Source organism: Canis lupus, chromosome 4, assembly GCF_003254725.2.
Source record: "Canis lupus dingo isolate Sandy chromosome 4, ASM325472v2, whole genome shotgun sequence".
Lineage (NCBI taxonomy): Eukaryota > Metazoa > Chordata > Mammalia > Carnivora > Canidae > Canis > Canis lupus.
The window spans coordinates 8694081-8719767 of NC_064246.1; the positions used below are offsets into that span (position 1 = coordinate 8694081).

General features: G+C 50.0%; 1 protein-coding gene across 1 annotated transcript in view; it reads right to left on the reverse strand.

Moving 5' to 3' along the window:
- CAPN9 (calpain 9) overlaps window positions 1-23965 on the reverse strand; it is a 40020-nt gene extending 16055 nt beyond the window's left edge. Inside the window, exons 1-11 of the mRNA XM_025448577.3 lie at window positions 23650-23965; window positions 18413-18482; window positions 15476-15594; window positions 13450-13583; window positions 8694-8862; window positions 7650-7733; window positions 5114-5199; window positions 3023-3100; window positions 1563-1723; window positions 411-568; window positions 60-268 (exon numbers count right to left, since the gene is read on the reverse strand). Of these exons, the coding sequence (XP_025304362.1) occupies window positions 60-268; window positions 411-568; window positions 1563-1723; window positions 3023-3100; window positions 5114-5199; window positions 7650-7733; window positions 8694-8862; window positions 13450-13583; window positions 15476-15594; window positions 18413-18482; window positions 23650-23862 (1481 nt within the window). The 5' untranslated portion in view covers window positions 23863-23965. The remainder of the gene's footprint in view (window positions 1-59; window positions 269-410; window positions 569-1562; window positions 1724-3022; window positions 3101-5113; window positions 5200-7649; window positions 7734-8693; window positions 8863-13449; window positions 13584-15475; window positions 15595-18412; window positions 18483-23649) is intronic.
- Window positions 23966-25687: the final 1722 nt, after the last annotated feature.

The following is a 25687-nucleotide window of genomic DNA, read 5'->3' on the forward strand; positions in this document are numbered from 1 at the left end:
CATAGCTCCAATGAGCCTGAGCCTCTAAATGAAGAGGAATTCTTGAACCTGTTACTCACCGGGTGATGGCTTTCTTCTCTGAAAAGATCCTCAGGCAGAAATCAGCTTCCTGATGGGGCTCAAAAGTGCTGGGAATCAGGATGTACTCCCCAGGCGGCAGCTTGAAGCGGTCGGAGACTTCTCTCAGGTTGATGAACGTTTTGCTTCTGGCCTGGGAAGCATGGTACCTGAAGAAGTCTTTGTTCAGGTGCTCGTCTTTGCTGGGGCTCTGCAATGGGAATGTTCTATAAGGAGGGCCGTTGGTCTTGGGTATTTGGACACAGGTGGGGAACTGGCCATTGAGTCTTGGGCATGTGGACGCTCACCACTGGAGGTGGCAGGCTCCAAAGAGCGGCTTGGGTTCTACCCACCTGGTAAATGGCATAACCAATGGTCAGCATGTCAGCTCCAAACCTCTTGAGTTTCCTTCGATCTTTCTGCATCAGGGCCACGAGGAAAGTGCAGTCCTCTTGCCCCTCATCTTTCTCAGTCAGGGACAATTTTATTTGTGGATTGGTCCAGAAGGTGTCTGCCATTTGAAAGAAGTGAATTATTTCATCTTTCTTTGAAAAAAAAAAAAACAAAACAAAACACAAAGGACATGCATATGCATCACACACACACACACACACACACACACACACACACACACTCTCTCTCTATCCACCTCCACCACATCCTCCCAAACCCAAGAAAGTCAATCATTTCTTCTCTCCCTGTTCTGATGGCCCTTGTGCCCTACTTCTTTAACCCCAGTGAGAAGGCCAAGTGTTCCCCTTTCATCTCCCCCTTCTCTTGAGCCTTTTCCCACTCAGCTTTTTAAAGACAATCTTCCAGATCTGTGGTTTGTTCCATATTATTTTTCCCACGTGGTATTTCAGAGCAGAGTACGGTGCCCCCATGGCTGGGCAAATTGAACAGAACCACTCCACACTCAGCTCCGAGGGTAAATGCTGACTGGTTCACCCTAGCTCCTCTTGCTGTGGACAGTTGGAACAAAGCCAACCAGCCCGCAGCAGACACTAGGCTATATGAGTTCAAGGAATTCTCAGGGAGAGGGAAGTTGAGGACTTCCATTGGGTGACCCCAAGAGATCTCGCTATGCACACAAATGAGGGCTTATGAAGCCCTGGGTGCTACTGGCAGCCCAACCGTGACTATAAGAGGACAGAGGAAAGAATTACAGACAAATGGGCTGACCACACTATGCCTGAAGCGCACCCTACTTGTCCTCTGAGCTTTCCAGTCATGCAAGGAAAAAATCCTTTTTATTGCTAAACTCAAGTGAGTTATGTTTTCTATTACTTGTCATGGAAAATAGCCGGAATGGCTAAACAAGAGTTTCCCTGAGCAATTCTTATCCGACTTGCTGCAACATCTCTGTAGCCCTCACCAGCCATCCTGGAAATCCTACTCATTCCACACTTCAGGCTTCCTCTAGCGTCCTGGCCCTGACCCCCTGATGTACCCCAGGCTGGACTGGACACTTGGCAATGACAGAGAGTGACAGGCAGTCTACCAACCCAGGAAATTGCGGCAGCCCCCGGCCGTGGAGCCCCGCACCCAGCTTCCTTGATGGACGGTCACCTCCCACTTGTGGAGGGCATCCTCCTCCAGGGCGTCAGGAGTGAGGTTGCAGATTTCTACTTTGTCAAAGTGGGCTTTGAAGTCTCTAAATGCCATCCTGCAACGAAGTGGGGAGACACCAGACATGGGAGGTGATAGTGATGCCATAATCCGTTTGTTCGCTTAATCATCTAACCAGCCAGTGGTGAGTGCCTGTGCCCGCCCCCAAGGATGGGGAGAACTCAACGGAAAACACACTGACAAAACTAAGGAGAACCCACGTTCAGGGACTGCAGCCCACCCTTTGCATCTAGAGTGGGATGTAAGCAAGGGTGTGCAGGTCAAGGCTCTCCGGAAGTGGGAGTATCTCCTCTGATTTGTCCTGTCTTTCCTCTTCTGCTGGTTCCCCACACATGGCTGTGTGACCCCAGTGGTTGGTAGAGCCACACAGAGGAAGGGGCTTGGGTCCCAGAATCACTGCATGGAGTGAGCCGTCCATGGAATAGGGATGTCCTCTTGGACTGTCACAATGAGTGAGAAATAAACTTTACTGCATTTGAGTCTTTATCCGTGTTAAGTCTATTTGTTACAGCAGCTGGTGTTACCCTAAGTCATTGGTGTATGGAGCCACCATGACCGAATTCTAAAACATGTGCTATCAGCTTAGCACTGGAGCAGGTTTCAAGGAAATACTGGAGCCGGAAAATAGGTATCCATGTTACACATGGCAATATATTTGTTAAAATTGTAAAAATATGGAGGACAGAGGCTGTGCTCCAGGGGAAGAGGATGGAAAAAGCTAGACTATTAGTGAGTGCTGGTTTTTGCTTGTTGTATTTAATAAGGCATAGAAGAAAAAAGTGAGCTCAGATGAGAACTGACTGGTTTGCTCAGCAGGGAAGAAAGCCGGACATCAGAAATGTGTGGTCTTGCAGAATTGGAAGAGCCAACTGTTTTCTGGACTGCACAGGAAGAAAAAAGATCAAAAAAATCTTCCAGAGACGAAGGCTCATTAAAAGCTCACAGTTAAGCAAAGAGTTCCGCCCCTGTAGAAATTTTAGAAATTCTATTAGGAATGTTTCCTAGTAAACTTAGTTCTATATTTTGGGATGATTTCAAGGTCGCTGCCTTCAGGGGCCCTTGTCATGAAGTTGGACTTCAAATTCACCATGCAAACTGGGAGGATGGGTCTTCAGAGGAGGGCTGCTGGGCTGCAGCCCCAGGCTCAGCCCCATGTTCATTACACATTCTCTGCCAACCTGGGTGCCCCTTATGGGGCTTGAGACAAATGTATTTGGTTTACCAAAGAAATCAAACAAACATAGACAGGAAGCAAGCAAACAAGCTAAGGGCTACAGGGCACGCTCACACCTGTTATGTAGTTAATACAGAAAGGAAAATGAGATGAGCACTGTACCAGAACTCCCCGTCATCCAGAGCCGTGTGACACAGGCGCTTCTGCTCAGCTGGGCCAACGGAACGCCACTCGGAGGAGCTAGGAGTGAGCAGAGTCAGCTCAGACGACACTGGCCTTGGCCAACAGGGGTGTCCCCTCCTGAGGAGCCAAGGTAGCGGCCAGGTGGGGAATGATCCCAGCCATGCCCACTCCCCGGGCCCCAGAAACTTCCCAAGGGACCTAGTTGGAGGCTGGTTGGAAAGGCTGGTTGGAAAGGCCACATCCAAGGGCAGCTGATGTAAAAGGTCCTCCGGGTCATTTGATGCCCCTCCCTAGTAGGACCATCACAGGATGTTGAACACCAGCAAGGCAGCAGACCCTTCCAACTGGAAGCCAGAAGTGGACTGAAATGTGTGCCCTGGAGCATCTCCTGATCTCTCCTCTTCACTTGTTCTGAAAACTGATAATAATATCTTATGTTTGCTTGGGCTTGACACTTGACCCCCAGGTGAACTCGTTAGGAAGCCGCAAGGGTACCGTGTCTCTGTGACCTCCTAGCCACCTCCACACAGTTCACGCTGAGTCACCACCAACGTGGCCACCTCATCCACACCCTGCGGATCTTGACCCAGGAAGGACCAGGGGAAGCCCCTCTCCATGCCCCCCGCCAGGGTCAGAGCAGCAGAACCGAAAGCTGTCACCTTCCAAGTGGCTCACAGTCAGTCCATAACGGGCCTGCAGAGCCAAGAGCACTTTCAGCACTTCCCTCCTACGGGCGGGGGTGGGGGTGGTGTGAGGATGGGGATCAGGATAGGGACACGCCCTCCGGCACCCCTGAGGCTGAGTGGGAGCCCGAGGCAAGCTCGCTTCCAGCCTTGACCCCAGGAAATGCACTTTCCTTAGTTCTCCCTCTTGTCTTTTTTCCCAGGAGAAGGAAACAGCGGCCCTCACCCGTCTGCACACTGTATTCTCTAAATTGAAGGACACTACAAGTCTGTATGATACAAAGCAATCTCAGTAATTCTGATTTCAACATTTCTGTTCTTCCCATTGCTGCCAGGAGAGGGAGGCCGATCTCTTCCCTCCTGTGATGTTGTCTGGAGTGAATCCATCTCTGCCAAAGCCCTGGGCTCTGAGAAGGCGAAGTCGAATGGGGGTGGAAGGTGGTAGGTCAAGAGCAGTGAGGGGATGACGAGCACCCCCAGGGGTGTGTGGTGCACACTCAGACTAGAGTAAGGTTAACAGAGACAGACACACTGATGATGGGTGACATGGTGGCTCTGTTGTGATCTGAGGACAAACACACCTCAAGTTCCTTTACTCAGGCTCTAGACTGGCTCTAGGTGTCCCAGAGCCCCGCAAGCTGTGAGCAGGCAGGGGTGGGACAGCAGGACCCCAAAATCCCAGAGTCCTGGCTGAGGGAGGAGGCAGCGTGGGGGCAGGCCCTGCCCAGCGCATCTGAACATCCCCTGATCCTAGCCACCTGGGATACGTCCCAAGGGGTGAGGAGTGGACACACAGCTGCAAGGGGGACCTTTCTTTACAACTGGGGGGCCAAATAAATAACCCTGGTTGGCTGTTCTGTAATGGATGGATTTCCTGTTCCATTTCCTGTCTCTCCACCCAGCCACCGAGCCTCTGGACAGTGTGGCCAGTGACTTACCAGAAAGAATCCTATAGTGACCTGCTTGGCAATATTTCAGGGATTCTCACACCTCAAATACTCATGGCCACTCCCCCCCACCCCCGACACACATACACCTGCACACACACACACACACACACACACACACACACACTGCACTGGAGCTACTCATCACTGGAAAGAAAGCCTTCACCAATCACAGGGATCTGAGAGTTCCCCATGGGAGGAGATACATCCCCGGACATAAATATAATAATTGGAAAGGTTAAAAGCTGTTATAAGGGTGTTCAATGTTGACTGCACGGTGGGCCCGAGGGCTGCAGAGGGAGGAAGGCCACCCAGCAGCAGGACCATCCCCTGAACGAGAGCGAGGAGGGAACTGCAGACAATGTGCTCCTTCTTCACATGCCCCCAGAAGCCAGCCTCTGTCCCCTGTGCCCCAGGAAGGCAAGGAGGCGGGGACGCACCTGTCACTCCAGGACCCGTTCCACTCAACCTGGCCCCAAGGGTTCCGGACTCGGATGAGCTCCATTTTCTGGCCTCGGAAGTTTACCTAGAGGGAAAAAACAGGAGGGCAACGTGGAAAGATGCATTCATGCGTGAGCTCCAGGACACTTCATCTTCAGCCCTGACTGGCTTTACTAAAAGCCTCTTGATGACAACACGCTAAAGGCATGTCAAAACTCATCAATTCTTTTTTTTAAAGATTAAAAAAATTTATTTATTCATGAGGGACACACAGAGAGAGGCAGAGACATAGGCAGAGGGAGAAGCAGGCTCCCTGTGGGGAGCCCAATATGGAACTCAATCCCAGGGCCCTGAGATCACGACCTGAGCCAAAGGCAGACACTAAACCACTAAGCCACCCAGAAGTCCCAAAACTCATCAGTTTTTAACTAGCCCTTGGAATTTTCTAATTCCTGGTGAGCACAGTGGCTAACATTAACAATGATGTTATATTGTTAACCACCCCAGAATGGATATGCTGAATCTGAGATAAAGTAGAATTATAAATGATAAGAAATTGTTCCATGTGAATCTTCAGATGAGTGAATTTTCTTTTTGGACTGGAATCTCCCTAGAGGCAGGGGCCAAGTCTATTTTATCATTGTATACTCAACACCGAGCACAGTGAGAGGTAAAGAATAGTTTGTCCAAAGTGCCCATAAGTGAGTTTTCTTCCTCCTTAATATCTTACTCACAAATGAATGAAAAGTATATAGGCACACGCTGGAAATTTAAACAACAATAAACAAAAACCACTTCCAAGTCTTCTGAATCCAGTCTTTCCCCCTTTCCAGGTGTCAGGTAAGGATTTCTGCTGTCCATATGGAGAACCCTTGAGCCAGTACAGAAAGATGATTCAGTCATGCCCCTCATGCTCTGCCCCAGACCAGAAGGGGCCAGTACATTTCAGAAAGATTTTGGAGGAAAGCGAGTGTAAGTAAAAGACTTTTATTCATCAACTAAGCAGAAATTTTAGCTCAAAACACTTTATCCTCATGCATTGGGCTCAAATTATATTTTTGATGTGTAAAAATTTAGTTAGTATAACCTCTCCAGAGTCCAGGATGCAGCTTGCAGCTCCTCATTTAAGATGTTCATTAAGTGAAATGTACAGATGGAGAGAAAGGAAAAGCAATTGAACAGATGTGAAGGAAGTTTCTATTACTGGAAATAATATTTGAAAGATGTAACATTAAAAAATCCTGTGCCTACTAGGGCACCTGGGTGGCTCAGCCGGTGAAGCATCTGCCTTCAGCTCAGGTCATGATCCTGGGGTCCTGGGATCGAGCCCTGCATCATTTGGGGGCGGGGGTCCCTGTTTGATGGGGAATCTGCTTCTCCCTCTCCCTCTGCCTAACCCCCTGCCCCCACTCATGTTTTCCTCTTGCTCACTCACTCACTCTTTCTTAAATAAATAAATAAATAAATAAATAAATAAATAAATAAATAAATTTTTTTAAAAAGTCACATGCCTACTCAAGTGGGTGACTAACAAGGCATTATGGGCAGGGAAGGAGGTGGAAAAGAGTCTATGCAAATAGTTCAGTTCTAAAGAATCCCATTGCATCAGCCACCCTAAATGCTCTGCTCACAATTCCCTGGTGAGGAGGCATAACAGGCTTCCTTCTAGCACCCGTTACTCCCCACTCCTCTGGACTGTGTTACTCAAAATGTGAGCAGCCACAAGACAGACCAGATGTACCTGTGTCCTCTACAAACTGTGTTTGAGACTTGTGTCAACTTGGCTTGGCCACTGGCACCCAGATACTTGGTTATACACTATTTTGAGTGTGTCTGTGAGGGTGTTTCTGGATGAGATTAGCATTTGGATCGGGAGACCGAATAAAGCTAAAGCAGATGGCCCTCCCCCGTGTGGCTGGGCCTCATCCGATCAGCTGAAGATCTGAATAGAACTCGAAAAGGCAGAGAAAGAATTCACTCTCTGTGTCTGGCTACCGAGCTGGGACTTTGGTCCTCTTCTGCTCTTAGACTGGGACTTGTACCATTGGTTCTCCTGGTTCTCAGGCTTTTGGCCTAGAACACCACCGCCAGATTTCCTGGGCTTACAGTTTACAGATGGCAGATCACAGGACTTCTCAGCCTCCATAATCATGTGAGCCAATTCCTCATTATCCATCCATCTACCAGTCATCTATTTATCTACCATCTATTGATAGCTCATTGGTTCTGTTTTTTAGAGAACTCTGATTACCCCAGGACTGTTGAAGAATTAGGGGGGGAAAAAAAGGAAAGAAAAGAAAAAACAAAGCCCAGGCTCTCACAGCAGCTAAACAAGGTTGGTACCGTGGTGGAATCACATGTTTCTCTCTCTGTCTCCCGTTTTGCTCTTTTGGATTCCAGCCTGCCTCCTTTAGATGAGACCTTCTCTAACATGTCTGAAGATATGGTTTAAATTGTGATGCACTAATAAGTATAAGAGACTAGAGATGCTGAGTCTACTCCTGTACCCCATCCACGGGGGTTCACATTGCCTACCTGGTCAATTCCTGTCACACTGTAGGCATGGCCCTTAATGAGACCGAAAGGCGTCCGGGCTTCAGATTCTGCTGCATTTCTGGTCTAAAATGTGAAAAAAAAAAGCAGCGATGGACTCATTAGGTAAGTCAAGTCTTCCCTACCTGCCCAGACCCAGCTCTGTGCCTGGCCCGGCCCCTTCTGCTCCCCCAGGTGAGAATCATGTGCCTGAAGCATCTAAAGACACCCTTAAGCTGATTAGTGACATACAGCAATTCCCAGTCTCTTCCAAGGTGAGGAGACCCTCATTCCTAGCTCAGACTCCAACGAAAAGTTTACTTTTTTGCCCCCAAACAGGGTAAGTTGACCCCACTCCCCATCATGTAGGACAGCACAAGAGAGAAGTATGATCCCGTACACCAAAGAGAGCATAGGAAGCATTTAACAGTATCACATACAACTCTACGTCACAAATTTGAATGGATAATTTAGCAGCAAAGAATATATTCCCAAGATTAATCCAAGAGAAAACAGAAATCTCAAATAGGTTCTAAGAACTAAGTGAGGTAAGACTATATATGTGTGTATGTTTGTATGCATAAAAACATTAGAGAAATACTGTTAGATTCCTATCTACCGATATGAATGTTTTTAACGATATATGAAGTAGAAAAAAAAAAAAAACAAAGTTTCGGAAAGGTACAGAGTAAGACTCCATGTAGGAAAATCAAACCCGTCTTCTCCCAGGTGGTGTGTATATGTGCATGCCTGTTTGCACGAGTAAGGAGGGGGTGTGAACGATGCACGCTGGGTGTCACAGGGCTGGGACCTGGGGAGGGATACCAAAATATGCCTTTATAGATCCAAGGATTGTACTGTCTGATTCAATGAGTATGCCCTAACTTTATAATTTAAAAAACATTGAATTAAAAATTTTGTTCTAATGAAAATAAATAAACATCGACACCACCGCAGTCATCTGAAAGTCATGCTCCTCCTGGAGCCGGGCCAGGACACCTGCTGAGGACAGCAAGAGGCATGTGAACAGGCAAGTGAACGACTTACATCAATGGAGCAGCCCACCAGAGAGCCCCTCTTCAAGGCCTTTTCTAGAATCTCGTAGAAGTTCTCGGGAGCCTCTTTAGTTGCGAAGGTCTCTGCTACACCCCCCGTGAAGTCTTCCATGGCCTCGATGGTGCTGCCCCCCTTCAGAGCTTCATAGCTACCGTTCAGCCTGTCAGGGCGGCAGGGAAGCACGGACGCCGCTGCAGGGAACAAGGAGGGCCACCAGGTGGCGCCCCTTGGCCAGAGATTTTCTAACTTTTGATTTTTTTTTTATTATTATTATTAGAGTGCCAACATATATACAGCATAACACCCAGCGCTCATCAACTCTAAGCAGCGTCTCTCCTGGAGGTGCCCTGGGTTGGGTGGTGTGGAAGATGGGGAGCAGGGAGGCGCCTTGGCTTGGAGCTCCCAGGACCCTGGGCTCTCTCTGGGATGGCCAGTGCCCGTGGTGGAAACAGCCTGGACCCTGGTCCCTGACTGGCCACAGTTCCAAGTGCCAGATCCACAACTTATAAACTGAGGGCTCTGAGGACAACTCACTTACCCAGTGCTTCAGTTTCTGAATTTGCAAGATGAGGGTGATGGGTGTATGCTCCCTCCCAGGATTACTGTGAGGTGGTGTTTTTTGTTTTTTTTTTTTTTAAGATTTTATTGATTGATTGATAAGAAACACAGAGAGAGGCAGAGACACAGGAAGAGGGAGAAGCAGGCTCCCTATAGGGAGCCCGATATGGGACTCGATCCCAGGACCCCGGGATCACGCCCTGAGCCAAAGGCAGACGCTCAAACTCTGAGCCACCCAGATGCCCGTGCTGTGGTTCTGTCTCTGTCTCTCTTTTTCCCTCCCTCCCTCTTTCTCGCATGGAACAGGGAACAGGGCTCGACCGTGAGGGTGTTAGTTATCCATAGACTGAGACAAGGTTGAGTACCTTTCTCTTCCTTTCTGGACAACTCCCCAACCATTTTTTCCCTCATAGTTGTCTTTTTTCTTAATATAAGTTGTTTATACATATATAAGCATTATGCTTGAATTTTAAAATAAACTTTTCTGTTTAGAACAGTTTATAGGATTTATAGAAAAGTTTGTAAATAGTACAGGTTCCCATATACCCCTCACCCAATTCCCCCAGTGTTAACGTCTTTCATCCGTGCGGTACACTAGTTACAGTGACGGAGCCCAACCATTGCTATTATTAAAGTCCCTACTTTCTTCTTATTTCCTTAGCTTTTACCTAAGATGCTTGTTCCAAGAACCCACCCAGCAAATCACATCACATTGAGTCCTCGTGTTTCCTTAGCCCCCTCTCGGCTATGGCAGTGTCTCAGATTTCCCTTGTTTTCCATAATCTTGGTGATTTTGAGGAATACTGTCGGGTGTTTTGTAGAATGGCACTCAATTGGGATCTGTCTGCTGTTTTTCTATTGATTAGACTGGGGTTATGGCTGTAGGGAAGGAAGACCGCAGAAGTAAAGTGTCCTTCTCATGACGTCGCATCCAGGGTCCATGCTGTCATCATGACTTATCGCTGTCAATGGTGCCTTGAGCACCAGGCCTTGAGCACCAGGTCATGTCCGATAGGTTTCTCCCTTATAAAGTTACTCTCCCTCCCCCTGTCCACACTGTCCTCTTTGGCAGGACATCATTAGTGCAGCCCTCCCTTAAGGAGCAGGGGGTTTTCTCCACCTTAAATTACTTGCAGTTCTTCTATATGGAAGACTTACTCTTTTCCCCAATTTATGTATTCAGTCATTTATTTATATCAGTATGGACTCATGGATATTTACTTTGTACTTTGGTTTGTAAGCCAATGCCACTTTACTTATTTTATTGCTCAAACTGTTCCAGCTCTGGTTACTTTCAACCTCTTCAGCTGGCTCCTGTGTACCTTTGACATAACCCCATTAGTGTGTGTGTGTGTGTGTGTGTGTGTGTGTGTGTGTGTAAAACATTCTCTCTCATGGTACATCTTGGTACTACAAGATGTTCTAGGCTCATCTTGTGAACTTCCCACCCCAGTCCTAGAATCAACCTTAACTCCAAGGATCCCTGGTTCCTTTTATTGGTAAAATAGTATTAGAGACCAAGACCCGTGAAGTAGGGGTGCTCGTTGCTGTGGGGTTGCCATTCTTTCTAGGCCCTCTCTGTGGACACAGTGAGGAAATGATATGTGTACACTGACCTAGTACAAATACCTGTATCTCTATTAAACAAAACATGAATTCTGAAGTCTCCTACCCTAAGTAATGACCATAGGCATCATTCTAGCCTCCTTCACTTGCTTCTCTGTAACCTCCTTCTCAACAGTGAGAAACCTAGCTCCACCACCTGCCATCCATTCTCCTTAATTGTTCAACTCAGTATATACATATAATGGTATCAGAATTGTTGTCCTTGCCCCTGTGAGAAGCAACTTAATCAGCCTGAGTAGAATACTTGCATATGATTCCTTTTGATTTTAATCTTACAGACCCCATTCATGCCCACAGCTACTCAAGTCAGCTCCCTTTTCTCCTGCCCCTGCAGTGAGTGTGTTGCATAAATTTGCAATGCAGTTAGATGAAATGCATGATCAGGATTTCATCCTGGGATTCCTCATCCTTCTCGATGATTTTTAAATCTTCATGTATTGAGCTTCATTCTTTGTGCTGTAAGGTTTTATGGGTTTGATAGATGAGTGGTGTCATGTATTCACTATTACAGTGTCATATAGAATAGTTTCACTACCCTAAAAAAAGATTTCCTTGTGTTCCACATATTCATCCTTAACTCTGTCCTTCCCTCCCCATGAGCCTCTGGCAACCACTGATCTTTTTACTGTCTCCATAGTTTTGCCTTTTCCAGAATGTCATATAATTGGAATCATACAGTATGTAGGTAGCCTTTTCAGATTGGCTTCTCTCACCTAGCAATATGCATTTAAGATTCATCCATTTCTTTTCATGACTTGATAGCTCATTTTTTAAATCACGAAATAATTTTCCATTGCCTGGATGTACCACCATTTGTTTATCCATTCGTTTTGAAGGACATCCTGGTTACTTCCAGTTTTTGGCAATTATAAATAATGGCACAATAAACATTTGTATGCGGGTCTCTGTGTAGACATAGTTTTTATCCAACTCATTTGAGTAAAAGTGACCTTTTACCAGACTCATTTACCAAGGAGTGGGATTGCTGAACGATTAGGTAAGACTATGTTTTGTAAGAAACTGCCAAAAGGGCTTTCAAAATGGCTGAACCATTTTGCATTCCTACCACGAATGAATGGGAGTTCCTGGTCATTGGAGCAAAGATGCTCTCCATCTTTGTCAGCAATTGATGCTATGTGCGGTGGTATTTTGCTATTGTTTTAATTTGTAATTTCCCAATGACAAATAATGCTGAGCATCTTTCCATGTGCTTATTTGCTATCTGTAGAACATTTTTGGTGAGGTGTATCCCAATTGTTTTTGGCCTCTTCTAATGACTAAAAATAAAGATTTTCTTTTTAGGAAACTTATTCTTCACTCTTTGGGTGAATACCCTTCATGTTCCACTGGATCCCACTGGCTGGGATCCCTGACCCAAGCCATTTCCACTGCTGCAGCGGGAGGATGTCCCTGGGCTGGGGTAACCGACGATGGAGCCATGCCCACCCAGCCCTGGAAAGGACAGATGCTGGCCCTGGAGAGGATCTTGCTGAGGTCTCCTGGTGGGGGACTCACCATGTGGCAGAGCTGGGGCTGGGTTCCCTGGCTGTGCCTATGCCCCTTTGCCCACCTGGAACCTGTCAAGTGGCTCTGAGGGGGTGGACGCAGATGAGCATGGGGAGGTGTTGCGCTGTACACCTTTGGCTCTTCTTTGATGGCTTTAATTCTGTCCTGCTGATTATAGGATTAATTAAACCTCTGTTTACCTTCTCTTAATTTTGCCACTTGCCAGAGTTAGAAGCACAACTGTTCTTCTCAGCTCCCTTCTCTGAAGACAGGGTTCCCATGGCTTAAAGATCCAGGATGAGCCCAAGAGGGACTCCCAGGGTAGCTCTACTGTCAGGTGAGTACAGAGCTCAGGCTACTGTGGCTTTTTGCTGACAAGCCGAGGGCCTACAAATCAAGAGTGCTGGATGGAACTAAGTTCATGTGATAGGTGATTAAAAATCACTGTCTGGATTCCACATACCCTGAGCTTCCTCAGCTCATTAAATCCACAGAGACAGAAGTCAGCATGGTGCTTGCCAGGGACTGGGCACGGGGGGGGGGGTGGGTGGTGATGGGGAGTGGGAAGTTAGTGGGTGCAGAGTTTCAGTTTTCCAAGTTCTAGAGGTAGATGCTGGTAAGGGTTGCACAGCAATGTGAATGCATGCAATGCCACTGAGCTATACACTTAAAAGTGATTAAAGTGGTAAAATTTACCAAACAGACCAGATGTTGGAGTCATGACAGTGCTTGGTGGGAAGTAGGGAGACCAAGTTCTCTTAAGACATCTAGATTTTCCTCCATCTACCCTCCTAGCTCTTTGGAAGGCCAGACACAGGAAGGACATGTGTTGCCACTACAACCAAGGATTGGCACAGCAAGGCCAGGCCAGTAAAACCGTCCAGGCTGCTCCTGACCACCCTCCAACCCTGGCCGAGCCCCAGGCCTATTGGCCCCATTGGGCTACACCTGTGAATCTGGAGCCTCCAAGTCCCTACTCATTGAAGCTCTCTGAAAAGGCCCCAGGGGTGGAGACCTGTTTCGTGGACAGAGCCTGCCCATGCAAGGGGGCACTCACTTGGCGTAGGCTTTTTCCAGCAAGGCACTCCAGAACTCACTGTGGTCAGCGGAGTGGAGGAAAATCAAGCGGTCCCTGAAGGTGGGCAGCCGGTCATCGATGACCACATCCAGCCATTCACTGTGCTGCCAGAACTGTAGGCCAGGATAGAGACGGAAATCATGGGGGTGAGTCACAGGGGAGGGCCAGCCCCATCTGTACATATTTATCACTTGGCTCTTTCTCCCTTGGATCAAACTGCCCTTATGGTCCTACAGAAACTCACACGTGGCTTCCGTGATAGGGCCACGTGGACTGTGTCCACTGAGCCACTGACTGAGCACCCATCCCACCACTGACATCCACTTGAAGACCCAGTGTAGACCCACCAAAGCCAGGGGCCAGTGGGACAGGGTGACACGTGGACACTGCCGGGTGGGCGGAGTTAGTTCTTCTTTCTCACCAGGAGTGGGTGTAGTGCGGGGTTTGCTCTGCTGTTGCACAGCGCAGTTCTCTATGTCCCCCTGTCAACCAGTTTCAGGGTGTCTCAGGTGTTCCTTCATCTTGAGTTCCCTCCTTGCCTGGGGGTGGAAACTCTAAGACTGATTTTTTTTTTCTTTTTGGTCACACATTTTTTTTTCCACACACAGAGAGAGGCTGTTATGAGGCAGGTGGTCACTGGTGCAGGTGTGCAGACCTGAGGTGTGTGTGCATATGTTCTTATGTGCTTACACACGTGTCCATGTACATGTGTGCACGTGTTCACATGCATGTATTTGTGTATTGCGCGCATACATGTATGAGTGTGCGCATGTATGTGCTTATGTGTGTGTGTGTGTGTGTGTGTGTGTGTGTGTTCCTTCTGTTCCTTCTCATCCAGTTGGCCCAAGAGAGATGCTAAGGTAAGAAGAAAGAGGGAAGCAGAAGGGCCTTGGGAGCTGTTTATTTCCAGCGTGGCTGGGGCATCCTGAGCGGCTCTATGTCAGTGATTCCACCCCAGTCAGACCAGGCCACCCAGTGTCTGGCCCAGATTGTGTGTGTTTGAAGGAATACTCCCCTGGGCTCCCAGTGATGGGCCCTAAGGGGTGTGTTGGGAAGCAGCACAGTGTAGGACCTTACTACCACCTGCCCTAGCTGGATTCCCACTTGGGAGTTTCACCCTTCCAGCACAAGTCACTTCAGGCTTTCTTGGGGGCATTTGTGACTTCATGTTCCATGGAGGCACTGCCCCGGCCTCAGAGGTTCCTGAAGCAGGTGCAGGTTTGGGGAGGGTGGCGGTACAGGGGACAGAAGTGCATGCCTGCCTCATGCTGCCTCCTTCATAGGACCCCTTTTAGTTCTGCGAACCCCACAAGGTTGATGTCAGTCGTTTTTCCAGGCAGCATGTGAAGGCTGGGCGTGCCAGGAAATCTGCCCAAGGTCACCCGCATAGGTATGGGGCAGGGCAGGTGTCAATGTGTGCTCGGACCCCGGGCAGGGACTGCGGGAGGAGGAGAGGACCGGGGCTGGGGCCGTGAGAAAACCATAAACCAACTCCCAGGCAGGCTGTGCCCGGAGTGTGGCTCTGCGGGGGGGCCCACCCGGGTGACGTGTGTCCTCCCGGGGCCCCCAGCGGGTGATGTCTCAGTGCTTTTGTCCGTTTCTACTTCTTATGCTTACTCATATCTCCAAATCTGTATTTCTTCAATAGAGAGGATGTCCCAGTTTATGAGAAATAATCCAGTTCCTGGGAGATAGAATCTTTCTGGGCCATTTCCTCTAAAAGCACCACCTATTCCAAAGACGAAAACCCATTAACGTGGACCTCCAGACTTGCCGAAGTAGTGCTTGAAGCCTTACTGCATACTTTCCGAAAGGGCTCACCACGGGATGCCTGTGCTGTCCTTCTAACACACTCAGAGGCTATCCCTTGACACAACCTGGTTTGGGGTGCAGTTTTCACACATATAGAGTCAGATCCCTTCCAGGATTACCAAGCAGTTGAAGAGGCGCATGACGTCATGCTGGGCCCCAAAAAGCTAACTCCACTGGCCAGGCTCCCTCTTACCTGGAAGTGGAATATCCCGGCATAACCAGGTCCAAAGCTTTGGTCCTGGGGAACGACTCTAGCCAGAGCTTTTTCATTAAGTGTGAGGGAGGCAATGGCAGCTAATAGCCAGCAGTCGCCTGCAAAACGAAAGCCATAAATCACCGTCTTCATCGCCAATTTACAGTGAATGGGGAAACGCTATGCCAGAAGGAGAGGTGGGGCGTTCCAGATGTGGCCACATCTTTTCTGCATTTCAGAAAATGGACAGAATGCCAACAAATGCCTCTGTCCTCCCCTTCTGCCTCCCTTCCTGGCTCTTCTATTGCCTGGTTTATCATGCACAGCTGTTGCCGTCCAGGCAATGTTATAGGATATGCTTACTTGGGTTTCAGACATATGCTCCATTATGCATCAGCTCTGTGCAGTTCCAGAGGCCAAGGCTGCATACATTAGTATCAACAGGGCTGGGCAAGTAGGCATTTCATAGCTGCAGCCCAAGAAATTGGGGGTCTTCAGAAATGGGGCACATGCCACTGGTTCCTAACACATCAGCTGCTCTTGGGCAGCCTGGGGTCCGGCTATGGGGAGATGCTAATGAGAAGGGACACAGAATCTTTCAGAATCATTTGTTCATCAAACTTCACTGAGTGCCTCCCCGGTGGAGGTCCCTGCTCTCAGCTCTGGGGTGGTCAGGGAGTCTGGTAGAGGGGCCCCTTCATGTGTGCCGACCTCCTCCCCATTCTTCTCCAAGTTATGGCTTTGCTCAATGTAGGAAAGTGTGTTTCTTTTCCTAGAGTGAAGCAGCTTATGTCTATTCAGCCAGGAATGCCCTGAAGGGGTGGGGGCATTCAGAAGCCAGTGCCATTCATACCATTTAAACCAGAGGAAAAAAACTCAACAACAAAGTGATATTGCTTTCTCTTTCTGCTGGGCCTGTGTGGATGCATGGTATTGGTCATATCAGTGCTATGCCCAGAGAGGGTACCTCTGAAGGTCAGTTCATCAGGCAGCTGGGCGGATAATAGCATACAGCGGCCCACTAGCAGGAAGGGCAGGTGATGGTGTTGGTGGTGTTCTAGCTCTTATTTCGGGAGGCAGGTTCACAGTTGTTCATTTCATGGTTATCCTCCATAGCCTATACATACAATACGTACAATTACGTGCAATATTTAAAAGTAATAAAAGTACTACTAAGTGGAGCACCCAGGTGGATCAGTTGGTTAAGCAAGTCATAATCCCGGGGTCCTGGGATTGAGCCCCACATCGAGCTCCCTGCTCAGCGGGGAGTCTACCTCTTCCTCTCCATCTCCCTCTGCCTCTCCCCACTGCTTGTGCTCTCTTTTTCTCAAATAAATAAATAAAATATTTTTTAAAAGTGTTACAAAATAATAGTTACAATCAACACCAACCAAGGTTAAATATGCAGTTGTAGTTCCAAATAGATGTTTGCACTTATGCTACAAACCAAAATTTTGAGACACACAGGAGCCTGTCCTATGCCTTTCTATTGAATAGCAAGATAGGGTTAAGGAGGGGGCAGTGAGGGGAGGCAGAGAAAGAGTTTGGGGGGAGAGATGAGAGAGGAGATGAGGAAGGGGCAGGCAGAGTGTCCCAGAGAAGGCTTACCCCCAGCAAATGAAGACCAATCTGAAGGTAATTTTTTTTCAAAAGGTCAAAGGGTGTGTAATTCTATCGTCTATGCACAGTTGACCCTTGAACAACATGGGGGGAAGGGGCACCAACACCCCGCCCCCACAGTCAGAAATCCATGGATAGCTTTTGATTCTCCCAAAACTTAACAACTGACCTGAGTCCTTACTGATAACATAAATAGACAACTGACACGAGTTTTGTATGTTCTATGTGTTCTAAACTGCATTCCTGTAATAGAGTAAGCTAGCGAATAGAAAATGTTCATAAGAAAATCATAAGGAAGAGAAAATCCTTTGATATAAGATATATCATATAAGATACTATGATATCCAAAAAGAAATCCACATATAAGTGGGCCCATGTTCAAGGATCAACTGTGTCGTGGGTCAATTGATCAATTGATTGATCTATTTATTATCAACTGTCGTCACTCTAGGTTTGGGACTCTGGGCTCTGTGTTTGGAGTAGCTGGTTGGTGAGCACTGAGGCTACAGCATGACCCACAGCAACCATTAGACCCTAATGGTAACACATATAGAGTCAGTCAGCCTTATAGGCCAGGCCTCATAAGCTTGTGGCTCTACTGGTGATTTTTTTTCTTTTTTTTTTTTTTCTTTTTTTTTATGTCTTTTTGTTTTCATAGATAGAATAAAGGTAACCCAGTTCAATTTTGGACTAAATCCTGAAATGCAAGACCCAATTTAATGGACTTGGGGGCACACTCAGGCAAATTTTAGGAAGGAGATTGTGAAGCTCCTGGGGGGATTCCCCAAAGTCTGAGCCCCTGGGGGGCATTATGGCCTAATGGTTAAGAGCAAGTTCAGATCCTGACTGCCTAGCTATCACTCCTGTGACTTAGGTTACTCAGCCTCACTCAACTTTCATTTCTCATCTGTAAAATCAGAAGGGTGACTGGGAAGATGACCCAGTGACCAAGTTAATGCATGAAAGTTATTAGCTGTGTCATGGTACAGGGAGCCAGACCAGCACCACTGGGTATCTCCATTCTCTGTGAACTTCTGAGCCTCACACAGCAGGCACATCCACCCCCAGGAGATCAAGAGTGCAAAGAGCCTGGGGTCCACTGGGCTCCATCTGGGAGAGCAGACTGGCAGACTGGGAGAGGGGAGAGGAGGAAGTAGTGGGTGGTAGCAGCAATGTTCCCCCAAACCCTGTCATCGTGGGCTTCCAGAGGTCCCATCCTGCTCTTGCCATGGTGGCAGCTCAGAGGTCCTATCCTGCTGGCCCCTAGGGGTGCCTTTCGAACCCCCCTCTCTCCATGCTCCATCCCCTCACACTTACCAAGCTCCCCCTGGCAGATATCTGTCCTGGTGGCCCCTCCAAGAATGAATTCTGGGTTTTTCACTATTTCCTGGAAGAACAAAGGCGTTACTGGGCCAGTGTGATTGGAGCGGGCTCACAGTCTCTCTCCTTTCTGGGAGCAGAAGGCTTTCTTCTTGTATTTGATTCTGTTTCTGTGAAGCGATGCCACACACTCAGGCCATTCTCTGGCAGATGGCACCACCACCCCCTAGGGAGATCCTGCCTTCCGGGCAGCCCCTCAGTGCAGTCCTCTGGCCAAACAACTCCTGCCTGGCTGCAAAGGAGGACCATGAACTGAAAATTCTCATTGCCACCCAGGCCCTTGGGCTAGCAGTCAGGGCTGGGGGCAGGGGGACAGGGGCATAAGTTCTCTGTTTATGGGCATTTTTCCTTCTATGGGCTTCAAATTTCTCATCTTAAAATGAGGTAATACACACACCACAGACCAGTGCTTAGGATTAAATACAAACTTACCCTTACCCATCCAACTTCTTTTTTAAAATAAACATTGTGCATGTATATACACATACATATATACCTATATATAGACACTATATCGTGAGATATAAGTGCACATATCTCTCATGTAACTTTACCTCAATGCATTACATATATTTTATTCTGTATTACACATAATTATATTATTATAGACCATAAACAAGTGAACGGACATACAAGTTCAGGAGTGGTAAGTACCAGGGTGGATAGTGATAGGGTGAGATGGAGGCTATTTTAGCTGGAGCAGTCAAGGAGGGCCTCTCAGGGAAGCACATAGTTGAGTAGAGAGTCATGTGAGGGTCCAGGGAGAAGAAACAACAAATCGTGAGACATAGAGGAAAGTTCTGTCACACAGTGTCGATGCTCGGTCATTTTAATAGGATCTGGACTCAGGCTGAGTCAGGGATTCTTCTCGAATATTTCTCAAAACAGGACTGGAGGCAGAAGTCCTCACCAGTACCTGGGTGGATGCCACAAGCTCTGCCTTGAATAGTCTCCCTCAAGCTCCCCAGGACCCTACTTCTCTTCTGGTCTGTGTCAGCGGGGGGTGGGAGCCAATCTCCTGGCTGGCCCATGCAGACCCTCTCACACTGCTCTCCCCATCCTGTGAGTCCGGCTCCTCGGGGTGTTTGCAGGTGGCTCTGAACCATGCTCCTGGGAAGGTGCAAACCGGGAAAATATGCTCTCCACAGGAGTCCTCTCTGATCAACAGAGGGGCTCTGGGCAGGCCATCCAGCTTCTGAACCAGGCTTTGTTTCCATGTGTCATATGAGACATAGACCACCTTTTTCCATCTTGGACATTTAGGGATAGGTGCACAATGTGCATTGGAGCCCCTTCCCCGAAGAACACCTCAGTAGTTCCCACAATGCTCCCTACACAGCCAGCCCCTATCAGGGGAGCACTGTAGGGCTCTAGCCAGCAAAACTCCAACCCCAGGGCCCTCATCCCTATATGGACATAAAATGGACTCTGAAGGCTGGCAGATCCTGCTCGGTGGGCTATGACAGACGCTGGGCCTCCCAGGGGTCAGATGGGCTGTAGGCGAGGAGGCCCCTGGCTCCCCCTCACAGCCCTTCCCTCCTCCGCCTTCAGCTGGCCCATCCTGCCAACTGTGCCGGCAGATGCCACTGCCTCTCAGCTACATCTTGCAGTTAGTTGTTTCTGTCCAAGAGAGTTTTATCAAATTGCATCAAACTGGATGGATGGAGAAAAATACAAAAGGAGAAAACTCAGAAGCTCTCATGAAGTGAACAGGAATTAGCCATCCAGGTGAATTGGTGAGATCTGCGATGCATGGCTGATGCATGGGCCCATCCAGTGTTCCTGGGTGTCGGTGAATCCACGAGCCATCCTGGGGTTTCTGTGAATGAGCGAGCAGGAGGGGTAGCTGCGCTGCCCCGGGCCATGTGGCCGCATATGCTGACAGATGCAGGTCTCACATGTGGGGAGCCTGTGACTTGTGTAGGTGTGCATGTGTACGGTCCAGGCATATGTCTCCCAGGTATACTGGTGAGAGCATTGCATTTGTGCCTGGGCGTCTGTGTGTGTGTGGGGGGGGGGGGGTGGTGGCGGAGGTGCAGAGGTATGTGTGGTCTTGTGAAATGCTGTCTGGGGCCTTGAGGAAGAGGGTTACCCATTACAGTCATATGACAGGAAGACCAGAAGAGTCTGGACAAACCCGAAGTGAACCCAGACTGAGACTGGGGTAGCTGGGGATGGAGGCAGGAGGTCCGAGGCCAGGGGTCCTGGCATGCTAGCTCCTGGGTCTATTCTGTTCACGTTGTACAGCATCAGGGGCTCAGCCATGCTTGTAGACTTTTCTTTACTTAGTAATTACATTGAGGGGAGAAGAATCACATTTCTAACAGGTTTGAAGAGGCTGGGCCCTATGACTGACAGCTGTGTGCTACTCGAGGCCTTGAAGTCACGTGCCACTGTGGTCACTTGCCACTGTGTACACAGGCTACCAGAGGGCTGTCAGCCTTGACATCTTCAGCAAAGAGGTATCCCGGGTGAGAAATTAGGGAAGGAATTGCACAGAAGAAAGTGGATGGATGCAGGCAGACGGGGAGTGGGGGAGACAAAGGTCGAAGGAAGCCCTTCTGAGCTGAGGAAGTCAGGCTTCGGGCCCAGGAAATCAGGCCCTAGGCTGGACTGCACCCCGGCTGCTGTACCCCAGACCTGCTCCTCCCCACTTTGACACACGGCCCTTTCCAAGAGGCCCACTGCAGGTGATTTCACCTCTCCAGGCAGAGCCTTTCGCCCCACCCCGCTGCAGGCCCCCAGGTGATCCCCCTCAATGCCCGCCTTGCCCTGGGCTCCCTGGAGGGCCAGCCTGGAGGCCCTCTGATGTCCCCCTGACTTCAGAGAACCGCTGCTCAGGTGCTCACTTCACACCCCGCCCTGCCCACAAGCACAGCTGTGTTTGACAAGAAGGTGGTGCTGGGGAGGGCACCCTGCCCCACAGTCCGGCCCCACTGGGCAGCTCTGCACTTGCTGTCTGAACATGCACCACCTAGGCGCCCAACACCAGAGCAAGCAGCACCCAAGCCACAAAGGCCTTCTGGAGGGACGCTGGCAACTCTTACCATCATCCCTCCCACCAGCCCACCCCCATACCAGGGACCCTGGACCTCGGTCCTCAAAGCTCCCCCCTCCCGACCCAGCCCCATGCTCGATTTCACAGAAGCCTGTAAGAGGTCTGCAAAACCCCCAGCCCCCGGACAGCAAACAGCTCGGTGTATTCCTGGGGGGAGGACAGAAGGGACAGTGTCAGTTGCAGGCAAAGCGAGAGGCAGAGCAAATTCAGAGAATGAATCCCTAGGAAGGAGAGCAACAGTGGGCCCGAGTTAGGTAATAAAGAGATCGTAGAGGACCCGAGTGGGTGGCGGCCCCACCCATCATTTGGGGCAACCCCTAGAGGTCAGTAGTGACGAGGAGCACCTCCTAGAGCCGAGATGGGGAACTCTGGCATCCCTCGGAGGTCCCGGGGCCCGTTACCCTCCACCGGGGCCAACAAGGCATTCTCCACCCGGGCCTGTGTGCCTTGAGCTTTTATGTTGCAGAAATTCCAATTTTGGCAAAGAAGGTGACTTGTATGCGGCAGAGTTACACGTTAAGTCAGGAGGTGGCGGAGCAGACCCCAAGGGCAGGGCACCCTCCTCCCCCCGGGGATGCTGATGCGTCGGGTTACAATTCCAGTGGCGGCAACCGCAGGCACGGAGGCATATTTAAGGCTCTTTTCTGCATGCTCTACACGTCCACGCAGTCATCCCTGCAACAACCCTGCAAGGGAGGTGGTATTATGACCCCCTTTTGGGGTGCGCAGCTCAGGCCCCCCAGCAGCAGGGATGGGCTGTTCTCTCTGGAGAGGGTGCGAAAAAGCTACCTCTTCTAAGATCCTGGCTTTCAGGGGTGCCGTGTCTGGCAACTCAGCGGTGAGGGGCACAGACACGGGTGACATGGTCTCCCCGACACAAGGCAACTGAGGGCCCCTTCCGGCTCCAGAGTGCCCCCTGTAACTGGAGGAGGCTTTCATGGGGCCACATCATAGCCCGGAGGCTCCTGCTCCCACTCCTGCTCCCTGTTTGTCCACAGGTATTGATCCTGAGAGCACCTGTGATCACCTGCTAAACGTCCTGCAGGCACTATTTGTGTGGGGTCTGAAGAGGACATGTAGCCACCGTTGGTGGTGTCACTCGGAGGTGACACCCATAAGGGTAATCATGACAGCAGCTGCCATTTACTGCAGCCTCTTGCTGGATGTTGGATCTACATTGGTCATTACTGTTCCCACCTCACGGGTGAGAGGACTGAGGTTTGGAGAAGTTAAGTGGCAGGACCACAGTCTTGGGACAAGTCAGCAGTAGGGCGGGACCGGCACTCATGGCCTCACCTTTTGTCCAGCCCTCTTTGCACTCTCCTTGTCCATAGCAACCCGTCCCCAGAGGAGCCGCCCCCCGGGGCCAGTCCCCACCTAGAAGGAATGACAGCCCGCAGCCCCCGGGCGAAGGTCAAGGCCTGGCTAACCCAGCACAGCAAATATTGACTCCTTGTGTGAAGCACCAGCTGGCACCCCTGGAGCCCATCACCTCCAGACTGTTGGGGGTGGGGCAGCGGGGACCCTGGCCTCTCTCTGGGAAATGAGACAAGTGGTTTGGGCAGAGGAGCCCTGCTTCCTGAGGGTTCCATCCATCACATGCGCACTGAGCACTTGCTGTATGAATGTCCACCCACGGTGAGCATCCTGGGCTGCAGCCAGAAGCGAAGGGACAGTCCACATGCATCCCAGCGGCATCCACACTTGGATGAGCCTGCCTCCCACCCAGCTCTGCATGTTTGCCTTGGGTTCCCGTAGAATGTGTCACCAGACACTTGTCTTGGACAAGCCTTGGCTCCCACTCACCACTTACTGACAAGCCCCTCTCTAGCTCCGGGTCCCAGCCCCAGGGTCACCTTGGTGGGAGTCAGACAGCTGAGGGTGGGGTGTAGCCAGGCACATTGGGCACGGCCCCAGAGCATCCCTGGCCTGCTGGTGTTTGCCCCCTGTGGGGCATTCTCTGTGCAAACTGCACAGCATCTCAACAGTACGCTTGGCCGCCGTGCCCGGCAGATGCGTCTGTGTACAACACGCCCCCCCCCTCCTTGCTACCCCCTGCGGGGCTGCTGGGTCCACACCCCTGCCTGCGGTTCCCACCACTTTCTCTTGCACTCACCCCTGGCCGTTTCCACACGAAGGGGATCTGGGGTCTCTCGCTATAGAAGAGAGAGGAGCTGTTGGCTGGGAAGTCTGGATCCTCAAACAGGATGCCCTTCTGCACACACTCCTGCCTCAGTTGCTCGAAGCTCTGGCCTGAGGAGTGGGTGATGCGGGCGTCCTTGGGAACTGGGTGCTTCTGGGGTCCTGGGGCCCGATAGAGGTAAGGCATGGCTGGTCCCCTGGTGGTAGCCCCTGGTCGGCGATAGGTGGGAAAAAGCAAGACGAGTGTGCTAGTCAAGGAGCCAGCTCAGAAAAACCTGGGCTCAGTGGCCCTTGGCCTCTTCCTGTTTGCCTGGGAACCTCCCTGTTAAGACTGGAGTGAGGCACGCCCTGATGGCAAACTGTAGAGAGAGCTCTCTGCCCTCCCAGGGGCTCCTGCAGACCCAGGGGGAACACTGAGCCTGGGCTGATGCTGGGCAGAGGCAGCAAACTCTGCTTAATGCACTGGGGAGACCCCATGAGAGAGGATTGCTTTACAGGGAAAGAGAACGAGAAACCAAATTGGCCCTGGAGGCGGCAGGCAGCGTTCGCTTTGCAGGAGGAGATGCACTGTGTGTTCTTGAATCACGTCTGAAGGCAGAGAGCTGCAGGGTTTTGTAGTTGGAAGGGAGCCTAGTGAGCCGTCGTGGCCCCTACGACATGACCAGAGCTTACCCCGCTCTCTCAGACTCCCTCATTCTGATTTAGAGCAGGGTCAGCAAACGTTTCCTGTAAAGAGCCAGCTAGTCAATACTTTTGGTTCTGTGGGCCATATGGTCTGTGTTGCAAATACTCAGTTTGGGGGGTTGAGCATGAAAGCAGCCGTGGACACTATGTGATGAATCAGCATGGCTGGGTGCCAATAAAACTTTATTTACAAAAGCAGATGGGGGCCGGATGTCGTCCAGGCGGAATTTGATGACTGACTCGATACAGGCGTGCTCACAGAGGGCATCAGCTCCTCCTCCCTGTACAGGTGCCTCCGTTCTCCAACCTTCCTGGCAGCAGGTGTCAGGAAAACATTTGCAAAAACAGATATCATATTAATACAATTCCATGTCCTGTAGACTCTACAAAAAGCATTTCACATCTGAGCAGAAAGGAAGTTCAGGGGTTGGAGGCAGTTTAATAAAAATATTAGCTGCTGTGTGAAGCCCCTGGTCTTCTAAGGACTTTGCACCGATTTCTCTGCGCTTCTCCAACTGGTCGCGGTGGCTGCTGGAGTCGCAGGGCCTCGAGCTAGTGGGTGTAGTGAAAAGCCTATGACGTGAGTTTTTCAAGGACCTCTCAGTTCCCAGGAATGTCCATTTAACTCTACACACTTTCCGTCGAGTGGGTCCTGCATATTGTTTTGCAGGGAATGTGTAGGCATCATAGTTGGTGACATCTGGTTGAGCTCCCAGTTTTGCCAGGAGTGACTTGGGCAAACAGTCTGTGCCTATTTCCTCGCGTGAGTCAGGACAACAGGGTCTCCCAGGGCTGCAGGGGGATTATGGGATCAAAGCAGCTTGCGGAGCCTGGCATATATGTAAGATCAGGAGCTGCAGGTTCATCCCACCCGTCCTGTCCTCTCTGTCCCCTGCCCCATCCCACAGACATAAGCTCTCACGAGCCTCCTTTGTTGTGTCTCTTTATCCGGGGTCAGGAATGATTCTGTGCTAGAAACGGTGTTGTTGCCCGAGTCCTGGGTCCCGCTGCCCTGCAGACAGCTCTATTTAGAAGTGATTAAGGACAAGAGCCAGGGAGACAGATGTGACAGCATGAGGGCCATCCATTTCTGGATCATTTCAAGGCAATGATCACCAGCCCAGGTTTCTGAGAGTTTCCCCTTCAGATGCCCCAGCAAGGGGGGAAAGGAAGCCTGACGTGAGATTCAATGCTGTGGAGAGTCGCGAAGGGTCCCCTTCCTGTTGGACCCTTCCCAAGTGCCATGAGGCTGTGTCCTTATTCCGTTCCCATAACAAACCCCTCTCTGGGCAGGAGTCTCTCCACCTGGTCTCTCCTAAATGGAATGG